Source organism: Carettochelys insculpta, chromosome 1, assembly GCF_033958435.1.
Source record: "Carettochelys insculpta isolate YL-2023 chromosome 1, ASM3395843v1, whole genome shotgun sequence".
Lineage (NCBI taxonomy): Eukaryota > Metazoa > Chordata > Testudines > Carettochelyidae > Carettochelys > Carettochelys insculpta.
This window is the reverse complement of record NC_134137.1, coordinates 243,717,642-243,729,759: the sequence shown is the minus strand read 5'-3', so window position 1 is coordinate 243,729,759 and position 12,118 is coordinate 243,717,642. Positions and strand designations below refer to the sequence as shown.

The 12,118-nt window shown below is 45.8% G+C and overlaps 1 protein-coding gene across 3 annotated transcripts in view; it reads right to left on the bottom strand.

Annotated features, from left to right (window-relative positions):
- LOC142017961 (protein mono-ADP-ribosyltransferase PARP12-like) overlaps nt 1-12,118 on the bottom strand; it is a 54,487-nt gene that overhangs the window by 38,317 nt on the left and 4,052 nt on the right. For all 3 annotated transcript variants that reach the window (XM_075003323.1, XM_075003331.1, XM_075003339.1), the window contains exon 2: nt 553-685. In XM_075003323.1, the coding sequence (XP_074859424.1) occupies nt 553-685 (133 nt within the window). The remainder of the gene's footprint in view (nt 1-552; nt 686-12,118) is intronic.

The window sequence follows — 12,118 nt, the reverse complement described above, 5'->3', positions numbered from 1 at the left end:
TATTCACCACATATGGTCTGTCCACCATAGAGGGCTCTGCTGGTGCAGACATATTGCCAATGCTCTAGTAATGTAGAAAAAGCCTCCCAACAGCCCTTCACAATAGATATTCTTATCTCCAATTTACAGACATGACAACTAAGGCCAGGTCTGCACTAAAGTCGATTGCAGATATACAGTTCTAGCTATGGCAATTGCATAGCTGGAATCAACTTCTCTGCAATCGACTTACTGGTTGTCCTCACATCGACCTCCCTGACACCTCACAATACTGAGGAGTACAAAGGTCGACTGTTAACCCGATAGTTTGATTTTGCACGTCCCTACTAGGCATGCTGAACTGAACTCCAGAAGATTGACCCTGAGCAGATCAACCTACCAGGTAGTGAAGACATATGGCAGGACAGAGTTCATACAGTGAATCAGTTGCAAAAGACAAAAAAATCCAGGCTCCCCAACATCCGGTTCCATGCTTTAGCTTCAGCATCACCTCTCAACTCTTCCATCCCTATTCAGCAAACAGCCTTTCCTTAGGAAATCAGTGTGACTCACATCAGGCAGGAGGAAAGGGTCGTTCTGGAGGAGCAGGACCCGCAGCTCATTCTCATTGAGCCCGCTGACTTCATAGGTCTTCAGCACTCTGCGGTTCCGATCTGTGAAGATGTCATGGGAGTATTTACACGCCCTGCAAAGGAACAAACAAAAGTCAGACCAAATACAGGAGAGGTCTCAAACTCACAGCCCACATACAGCTGAAGCATTTTGGCAACTCATCTGACCCAGGAGTCCAAAGGGAATGACACCTGAACTTGTCCCCACAGCCGTACTCCTTCTCCCTGCTGCATCCCGACTGCTTGAGGGATGCAGCCTCAGGATGGTTTACAAGAGCAGCCATGCCTAAGGGGCAGCAAGGAAGGTGAGCACAGAAAACAGGCATGAGACTAGAAAGGAAGCTTGGCAGAACCATAGAGAACAATGAAAGCCTAGAAAGAAATCTATCTTAATTACATACAAAAGGCCTCCATCACCACAGACTGTGAGTTGCTCAGGTTCTTTAATGTATTTATCCTCAACACCCAGTGAGATAAAGAAGTACTATTATCTCTGTTTTGTTTTAAAAACAGTTGTGAAAAGAGGCACAGAAAAGTTAAGTGACTTGTCCAAGGTCACAAAGGAAGGCTGTCACAGAATCAGATTCCCCAAATCCTATGCTAATGCTGGAAGCCAGATAGGTTAAAAAAAAAACAATGAATTTTTAAAAATTGATTTTTATTTATATCTGATATTTAATTTAAATTAAATACAGGGTTTTGTTTTTGTTGTTTGTTTGTTTGTTTGTTTTTTTGCCAAAACCAAACTTCTGTCCCCAGGCATGACGGAATACACACCCAAAATGCATTGCTCTTATTTCTGAACTGGGCTCTGAAGTGTGAACACTCAATTTCAAAATGCTCTTGCAGAAATAGTAGAAATAAGAAAAAGAAGAAAAGTAGAAATAAGTTATTCCAGAAAAATCCTGCAGTGTAGACGTAGGCTTGGTCTCCACCAGGGATCAAAGCAGACTCTAGATATGCAGTTCTAACCATGCCATTAGCATAGGTAGAATTGATGTATCAGGATCAACTTTCTTCCCTGGTGTAGATCAGGGATCTTCAGGCTTGTGTCAATGTCCCTTACTTTACGCATCAGCATGCAGTACCAGGGTTGATGGCTGAGCCCAGAGAGACTGATTTTGCCACATCTTCATACACGTTGCAAAACTGATCCTCAGAAGATCGATCACGGCAGCTGACATGGCTCCCCTCACCCCCAAGTATAGTTATACCCATACCTTAAGAGCGTTCACACTGTGAGCAGAATATACACTGTTTACACTTGTTCTTGCTGTAGCAAAGCTTTTGTTGCTGCGGCTGGAGGGAGAGGTATTAAGCACCTAAAGGAAGCCTTAGTCAAGACCTCAAACACGCCGTCAGGTAGAGGAAGGAGTTGAATATGATAAGGACCTTGCGCACCTCACTGACAAGGAAGGATGAGGGAGATTTAGAAAATGCGTTTAAAGAAATACGGAACCCAGTCTTACCAGTTCTGTACAAAGAAAGGATGGGAGAAATTGGGGAAGACATAGGGACAATAAAGTATTAAAAGGGATCTTTTTATCTCAGAGCAACAATAGGCCATTTACAGTGAGCCCAAATGACAACAAAAGAGAGTCAGAAATGCAAAATGGCCCCAGGACAGATCTGGATACAGTGGTGTTAGTCTGGCTAGTCTGAAAGGTAACTGTAAAGCCCTGTAACAGTGTGTGCTGAAAGCACAGAATTTAGAAAATAAAATTTCTGTCACTTTTTGGGCTTACCCTCTTTGGATCTTACTGACTCTTGAACCCCTGTTCACTCTCTGCTATTGATCTGCCCCTTTTCCTGTACAACGCTTGGTTTCTGGAGCTTCCCTCCCCTCCTCTCATCAACATTATATAATGCTACAAGTTTGCCCAGTGCTTTATTGACAAATAAGATAAATCCTCTGTCTAAGGAGTTTATGCTCTCAGGCCCTTCATTTTGAATTAGGGCCTATTAGTATAGGCTCCTGGACATGCATGAAGTGAAGCCAACAGAGCCACCCAGGTGTAATCAAGAGGACGATTCAGTTCAGGAAGTGATACTCATGTACATTTAGGTGTAGATTTCACCCCTACAGCCAATTTCTCTTCCGAGTTATTCCTGCATAAACCCAAAGCAACCTACAACCGTATCTGTCCAGTAGAATTTGAATAATTTATTGTAGAATACAACCCTGTTTAAAAGTCCTATGCATTGCCTAAGAAGAGGAACTATTTATCCAGGAATGATTATATCCACCTTTTTTTTGGAAGGAATCATCACAACAATTGTGTGTCCAATTCTAGCAGCAGCTCTTTCTTGCTACCTTATTTTAACAGGATATACAGTAAACTCTTTCATGTCCAGCGGCCCCAGGACCAGGAGGTTACCAGATAGCCAAATATTCTGGATAATGGTGGTCAAACAGTGGAATAAATTGCCAAGGGAGGTTGTGGAATCTCCATCGCTGGAGATATTTAAGAACAGGTTAGATAGATGTCTATCAGGGATGGTTTAGACGTACTTGGTCCTGCCATTGGGGCAGGGGGCTGGACTCAATGGCCTCTCGAGGTCCCTTCCAGTCCTAGTGTTCTATGATTCTATGATAGAGATATACCTAGCAATGCATAACACTGAAGACAAACAAGATTAGATATTAAGAAACAAACAAAAATGTATGCAGCGTACTTTATTTACCAGCAACAGTAATATTGTACACTGTAACTTTTACTGTATTTGCTGCATTTATTTGTATTTATTTTCACTATACTGTACTTACAGAAAACATAACTAAAATTTACTTATGGTTAAAATGTCAGTTTTTTAAGCGTTCTGAATGACAGAATGCCAGACATGAAAGCATTTATACATCTAATTTAACATAGATTATAGATTAAATTTTCCAATGCATGGATTATGTTTAAGAGGGAACAGGCTATACTAGGCAAGAGGGGAGAGGGACATCTCAGTGGCTTGAGCATTAGCCTGCTAAATCCAGGGTTGTGAGCCCAATCCTTGCGGGAGCCATTTAGGGGTCTGAGGCAAATGGATTTGGAGAGGGTAAAAGGGGATGATGCCTGACCCTGGCAGGAGACTGGACTCCATGACTCCCTTCCAGCTCTACAAGATGTGTATCTCCATTACTGGATAGATTAAGAGAAATTACTAGAGCTATACAAATCTGCAGAGATCTGTTTTATATCCACAGATATATGGATGTGGATGCAGATATCCACAGCTCATTTTTGTGGATAGGGATGCAGAAACAAATTTAGTATATAGAACTTGCAAATTGGTCGGTATCCACAGCAACTTGTGGCTCAATATTACACATGCAGCTATAAATTTGCTCTACAAATTACACCACCAGAAACTTCAGCTATAACAGAGAGATTGTGCCACACACTTTCTAAGAAACTGAGGAACCACTTGATCAGCATCCTGTACAGGAAACAGGAAAGCATCAGAAAAGAGCTCTCAAATCTGGAGATGCTCATGCAAAAACAACCTTCCACACAAACCTCCACATGGCTGGACTTTACTAAAACAAGACAGGAGATTTACAACAAACATTTCTCTTCTCTACAGAAGAAAAATGACTGTAAACTATCTAAACTCCTACTTTACACATGGGGCCACAATAGTGGTACCCTTAACTCACCCAACAATATTTTCAATCTATCCAACTACACACTCAGCCTGGCACAAGAATCTGCCCTTTCTCGGGGACTCTCTTTTTGCCCCACCACCTCACAAACTTGATACAGTTCTGCGGGGATCTGGAAGCCTTCTTTCGCTGTCTCCAACTCAAGGAATACTTCCAACACGACACTGAACAGCGCATTGGCCCACAGGTATCCTCCCACCTACAGTACAAGAAAAAGAATTCCTCATGGACTCCCCCAGTGGTCAAAATAACAGACTGGATCTATACACAGAATGCTTCCGCCAACGTGTACCGGCAGAAACTGTGGAAAAGCAGCATCGCTTACCCCATAACCTCATCCGTGCAGAATGCAACGCCATCAACAGCCTCAGAAACAACTCTGACATTGTCATCCAAGAGGCTGACAAAAGAGGTGCTTTTGTGATCATGAATAGGACAGACTACCAAAAGGAGGATGCCAGGCAACTCTCCAATACCACATTCTACAAGCCAGTGTCACAGGATCCCACTGAGGAGTACACAAAGAAACTACAACATCTGCTCAAGGCCCTCTCTATGAAAACACAGGAACAAATCTACACAGACACACCCCTAGAACTCCAACCAGGTTTATTCTATCTACTACCCAAGATCCATAAACCTGGGAATCCTGGACACCCCGTCATCTCAGGCATTGGCACTCTCACTACAGGATTGTCTGGATATGTGGACTCTCTACTCAGGCCCTAGGCTTCCAATGCTCCCAGCTTTCTTCAAGATACCAGTAACTTCCTTAAGAAACTACAATTCATTGGTGACCTTCCTAAAAACACCATCCTGGCCACCATGGATGTATGAAGGAGTTTTGCCTTTCCCTCCTACCGGCCTCCCAGGCCCAGCTGGACTCTTGGCGTCTGAAGCAACATAACATGTTTTGCAAACAAGACATGTTACTCTTCTGCAGGCAGGCCACGGGGGAGCTGTGTTGCTTGAACCAGATGTTTTCCGAGAGTTCGTGGTCAGGGCCTGGGAGGAACAATGTGCCCTCACTAGAGATAGATGTGCTGAGCTAGACGAATTATATCTGATTGCTTTTCTCATAATAACGTGCTCCTGCTTGATTATAAAAGCTATGGGAAAAATAAACTTAGGGCCTTCAGTCTCCCAGACTGTCGGTCCCCTGCTGTCAATTCTTTGTCTCATCCTTTGCGGCACCTCGCCTTCGGGACCTGGACAAGATACAACACACAACAGATGTAGAGGCCCTTTACACCAATATCCCACAGGACAATGGACTCCAAGCTATGAGGAACATTATCCCTGATGAGACTGAGGCACAAATGGTGGCTGAGCTTTGTGACTTTGTCCTCACCCACAACTATTTCAGATTTGAGGACAATTTATACCTTTAAATCAGTGGCATTGCTATGGGCACCCGCATGGCCCCATAGCATGCCAACATTTTTTATGGCTGACCTGGAACAACGCTTTCTCAGTTCTCGTCCCCTAGCGCCCCTCCTCTACCTGCGCTACATTGATGGCATCTTCATCATCTGGACCCACGGGAAAGAGGCTCTGACAGAGTTCTACCGCAATATCAACAGTTTCCACCCCGCCAACAACCTCAGCCTGGACCAGTCCACACAAAAGATCCACTTCCTGGACACTACTGTGCAAATAAGCGATGGTCACATAAACACCAACCTCTATCGGAAACCCACAGAGCGCTGTGCTTATCTACGCATCTCCAGCTTCCATCCAGGGCACAGTACACGATCCACTGTATACAGCCGGGCACTGAGGTACAACCGCATTTGCTCCAATCCCTCAGACAGAGACACACACCTGCAAGATCTTTGCCAAGCTTTCCTGAAACTACAATACCCACCTAACAGATTGACAGAGGCAGATGTGTATCCAGAAGCCACCTGCTATAAGACAGACCCAACAAGGAATACCAGAGAACACCACTAGCCATCACATACAGCCCCCAGCTAAGGCCTCTCCAGCGCATCATCAGTGAGCTACAACTCATCCTGGACAACGATTCTTCACTCTCACTGACCTTGGGAGGGAGGCCTGTCCTCAGCTACAGACACCCTGCTAACCTTAAACAAAAACAAAACAAAACAAAACAAAACCAAACAAACAAAAACCCCAACCAACCCAACTTCAAAAATAACCTCCAAAGAGAAACTTCAGAGCTGCAATTCATTTGCAAATTTGACACCATCAACCAAGGACTGACCAGAGACTGGGGGTGGTTGGCCCGTTACAAAAGCAATTTCTCCTCTCTTGATGCTCACACCTCCAAATTAGCTACTGATAATGCACCACATCCTCCATGACTGAACTGATCTGATTTCTCCTCTCTTGATGTTCACAACTCCACAGTAACTACTGATAATGGGCCACATCCTCCCTGACTGAATAGACCTTGTCAGCTCTGGCCTTCCCCTTGACTAAGACTCCCCCTTTAAACCCTCCTCTGAAACCGCCCCCACTCATGCATCTGACGAAGCAAGTCTTTGCCCACAAAAGCTTATGCCGTACCACAGGACTTCTTGTTGTTTTTGAAGATACAGACTAACTCGGCCACCCTTCTGATAGCTATAACATAAGTCATTAGTGATAATAACCAGAGTGAAATCCCATCTAGCCCACTTTCAACTGAGCAAACTTCCTACAGGGCCTTTTATCTGTGAATGGGGCAAGGAGTCCTGCTATCCAGTCACATTTTGCCTCCTGGAAAACAGGAATATTTTCTTCACCACCCCGCCGGCACCCCCACCCAGCAATTCAGAGCAGTGGAACAGCACTTCTCAAAAGTGGCCACCTGGGAATATTTTCTGTGGCCATGACTGCCTCCTGCATGGAGAACAGGGGAAAGGCAAAGTAGTGACCCTCTCTACGGCACCCAGATGTTTTTTCTGGCTGCACTACCTTGGTGTGTGCTGACACCACTATTCAGGATTGCTGTCCTGCAATGCTGAGCCTCCTCAGGGGTTCCGGCAGTGCCTCTGCAGATGTGCGGCTCATGTGCTGGGCATGGGAGCACCCCTGGATTCCACAGGTGGCTGTTGAGTTCCTCACCCTTCTTCCTAAGAGCAGTGGGTGTTCAGGCTTCAGCCCCCACATTCCACTGACAGGATTCACCGCAAAGCTCCTGCTCCCAGGGCTTCAGCTGCAGGGCTTTGGGTTTCAGCCCATGGAGCTCTGGGCTTCAGTTCCCAGGGCTCCCACTCCAACTTTGGCAGCAGGACCCCACTTCCCCAGGCTTGGTGGGGCTTCAGCAGGGACACCACTCCAGACTGTGGTCAAGAGGCAAGGAGTGGAGTGGGCCTGAGGTGTGAGGCTCTGGAAGGGGGATAGAGGCAATGTGGGGAAGAGAAATAGCATGGCTCCAGGGTTCATGGAAGCCCAGAAAGGCAGACGGGCAGCAGGGACCAGGTGGACAGGAGGGGCTGGAGTAGGTAGCTGGGGTCGGTAAACAATAGACACTGCAGGAGGGCTTTTATTATTAAGTCTGCACAAACAAAACAAAACCCCTACATAAATAAACTACAATGATTATGAGCCATATGTTCATTTGTGTTTCTTTCCTGGGGCGCTGGTCCAGGCAGAGTCAGGGAGGGAAGGAAGGAGCTGGCTGGCCTGGCTGTTGGAGAGCTCAGTGCTGGCTCTCTGTGCAGGGCTGGAAGAGGGATGTGCCTCGCTGTGATGATGTGGGGGAGCAGCAGGACTGGAAGAGGGTTTGCAGGGAGAAGACAGCAAGACGGGAAGCACGTACGTGGCTGATGGGTGAGCAGCAGAGTCGGCTGGCACTCACCACCTACTGCAGCCAGTGCCAACTAGACATGGGATGGGGAAGGGGCCCTGCTGACCAAGAGCCTACATGCAGTGGGGGCTGCACTGACAGACCTGCAGGGGTAGCAGATGACCCCCCACACTGCATCTTCGTCTGTCATCAGCCTTACACATCCACTGCTATGATCAGACACTGGACCCTGGACCCTCTCACCCCTGGTGGGCAGGCGACTGGAAAGCAGGGATCCCGCCAGACAGGAGCCTGACATGGGGGAGGACAAAAAATACGGGATCATTTACCCATTGTTAAGAAAAATTCAAGACACCTCCAAGCCTTAAATATGAGACTGTCCCTTTAAAAACAGAACATCTGGTCACCTTACATCTGGGATACACCAAAGCCCCATTCCTTATGCACCAGAAATCTCCTGTGCCCTACATCCTGCAGGATCTGCTCCAGCTACTGCTCAGCGAGCCCCACATACTGGTTCTTGTGGATAGATTAGGCCCAGCTCCGTTGCAGGTGAGTCCAATCCAGCCCACTACCGGGGCTAGTTTACCAGAGGGCACAAAATAGTATGTGGAACAGGGAACTGATGAGGAGGCTGAGTCTGGGGAGGGAAAGCCACAGCATAGTGGCACTTTAACTCCTGTGGTGGGCCCCCTGGAGCTAGGAGGTTGCCCTGAGGTGGCTGCTGTCCCAGAGAAGAAGCAGAGCTGGTCAGAACTGAGAAACAGAGGTCCTCAAGCAGGGTGAAGCCAAAACTTGAAAGTGAAGAGCGAGTTAAAAGATTGTTTTTTCTTTTTAGTTGCTTCTATTAAGAAGAAAAGATTCCTTGCAAGAAACTTTGTGGCAGGATGTCCTGCCAAGAGGGCAGGGGACTGGACTTGATCACCTCCCAAGGTCCCTTCCAGTTCTATGAGATGTGTGTGTGTATCTTCATATTGTGGGTCTGGGGCGCACACACCCTACCACAGAACACCGTGTGCAGTGCAGGTCACGACGCAAGGCTGGAGGGAGCAGAGAGAGCCACTGTGAATGACCAAGGGAGCCCAAGAAAAGCTTCATGAGGAAGGATTGAAAAGAATGTGTTGATTCACATTAGAAACTTCTCACGCAATGAATTATCTGGAGCAGTAGGTCAGGAATGCGTGTGAAAGGTGGTCTAAGCTAGCTCTCTGGGCAACAAGTAGCAAATTCAAGAATAATAAAGGGGAAAAGCCTCCCGCCATGCGTGAAAAACATTCCCACAGGATGTGATCTAGCAAGAGTCAAAGAGGGACATGCGTATGAACAAGAGCGGTTACAGTTAATGCTAAAAACGAACAGTATGAGAAAATAGGGAGATTTGTGCACTTGGAATGCAACCCCTAACTCCATTTTTAATCTTGTTTTGCATTAACATAACATAAGAACATAAGAACATAAGAATGGCCATACTGGGTCAGACCAAAGGTCCATCCAGCCCAGTATCCCGTCTGCCGACAGTGGCCAATGCCAGGTGCCCCAGAGAAGGAGAACAGAAGACAATGATCAAGTGATTTATCTCCTGCCATCCATCTCCTGCCCTTGTACTGAAGGCTAGGGCACCATACTTTACCCCTGGCTAATAGCCATTTATGGACCTAACCTGCAAAAATTTATCGAGCTCTTTTTTAAACCTTAATAGAGTCCTGGCCTTCACCACCTCCTCTGGCAAGGAGCTCCACAGGTTGACTGTGTGCTGTGTGAAGAAAAATTTCCTTTTATTAGTTTTGAACCTACTACCCATCAATTTCATTTGGTGTCCCCTAGTTCTTGTATTATGGGAAAAGGTAAATAATTTTTCTATATTCACTTTCTCCACACCATTCATGATTTTATATACCTCTATCATATCGCCCCTCAATCGCCTCTTTTCCAAACTGAAAAGTCCCAGTCTCTCTAGCCTCTCCCCATATGGGACCTGTTCCAAACCCCTAATCATCTTAGTCGCCCTTTTCTGAACCTTTTCTAATGCCAATATATCTTTTTTGAGGTGAGGAGACCACATCTGCACACAGTACTCAAGATGTGGGCATACCATAGTTTTATATAGGGGAAGTATGATATCTTTTGTCTTATTCTCTATCCCTTTTTTAATAATTCCTAACATCCTATTTGCTTTACTAACTGCCGCTGCACACTGCGTGGATGTCTTCAGAGAACTATCCACTATAACTCCAAGATCCCTTTCCTGATCTGTCGTAGCTAAATTTGACCCCATCATGTTATACGTGTAATTTGGGTTATTTTTTCCAACATGCATTACCTTACACTTACCCACATTAAATTTCATTTGCCATTTTGCTGCCCAATCACTCAGTTTGCTGAGATCTTTTTGTAGTTCTTCACAATCCCTTTTGGTTTTGACTGTCCTGAACAACTTGGTGTCATCTGCAAACTTTGCCACCTCACTGCTTACCTCATTTTCTAGATCATTGATGAACAAGTTGAACAGGATCGGTCCCAGGACTGACCCCTGGGGAACACCACTAGTTACCCCCCTCCATTGTGAAAATTTACCATTTATTCCAACCCTTTGTTTTCTGTCTTTTAACCAATTCCCGATCCATGGAAGGATCTCTCCTCCTATCCCATGACCGCCTAATTTACATAAAAGCCTTTGGTGTGGGACCGTGTCAAAGGGTTTCTGGAAATCTAGGTATATTATGTCCACTGGGTGCCCCTTGTCCGCATGTTTATTAACCCCTTCAAAGAATTCTAACAGATTAGTTAGACACGACTTCCCTCTGCAGAAACCATGATGACTTTTGCCCAACAATTTGTGCTCTTCTACGTGCCTTGCAATTTTATTCTTTACTAGTGTTTCTACTAATTTGCCTGGTACTGATGTTAGACTTATCAGTCTATAATTGCCAGGGTCTCCTCTAGAGCCTTTTTTAAATATTGGCGTTATATTGGCCGTCTTCCAGGCATTGGGTACCAAAGCGGATTTAAAGGATAGGTTACAAACCACTCTTAATAACTCCGCAATTTCACATTTGAGTTCTTTCAGAACCCTTGGGTGAATACCGTCTGGTCCTGGAGACTAGTTACTATTCAGCTTATCAATTAACTCCAAAACCTCCTCTAATGTCACTTCAGTCTGGGAGAGTTCCTCAGATTTGTCACCTAAAAAGGCTGGCTCAGATTTAGGAACCTCTGTAACATCCTCAGCCGTGAAGACTAAAGCAAAGAAATCATTTAATCGCTCCGCAATGGCACTGTCTTCCTTGATTGCTCCTTTTATATCTTTATCATCCAAGGGCCCCACTGCTTTTTTAGCAGGCTTCCTGCTTCTAATGTATTTAAAAAACGTTTTACTATCATTTTTTGAATTTTTAGCTAGCTGTTCCTCAAAATCTTTTTTGGCTTTTCTTACTACATTATGACACTTAATTTGGGAGTGTTTATGTTCCTTTCTATTTTCCTCACTAGGATTTGACTTCCACTTTTTAAAAGCTGCCCTTTTCTCTCTCACTGCCTTTTTAACATGGCTGTTAAGCCATGGTGGTTCTTTGTTAGGCCTCTTAGGCTACGTCTACACGTGCACCCAACTTCGAAATAGCTTATTTCGATGTTGCGACATCGAAATAGGCTATTTCGATGAATAACGTCTACACGTCCTCCAGGGCTGGCAACGTCGATGTTCAACTTCGACGTTGCTCAGCCCAACATCGAAATAGGCACAACGAGGGAACGTCTACACGGCAAAGTAGCACACATCGAAATAAGGGAGCCAGGCACAGCTGCAGACAGGGTCACGGGGCGGACTCAACAGCAAGCCGCTCCCTTAAAGGGCCCCTCCCAGACACACTTTCATTAAACAGTGCAAGATACACAGAGCCAACAACTAGTTGCAGACCCTGTATATGCAGCACGGACCCCCAGCTGCAGCAGCAGCAGCCAGAAGCCCTGGGCGAAGGGCTGCTGCCCACGGTGACCACAGAGCCCCGCAAGGGCTGGAGAGAGAGTATCTCTCAACCCCCCAGCTGATGGCCGCCATGGAGGACCCCGCTATTTCGATGTTGCGGGACGCGGATC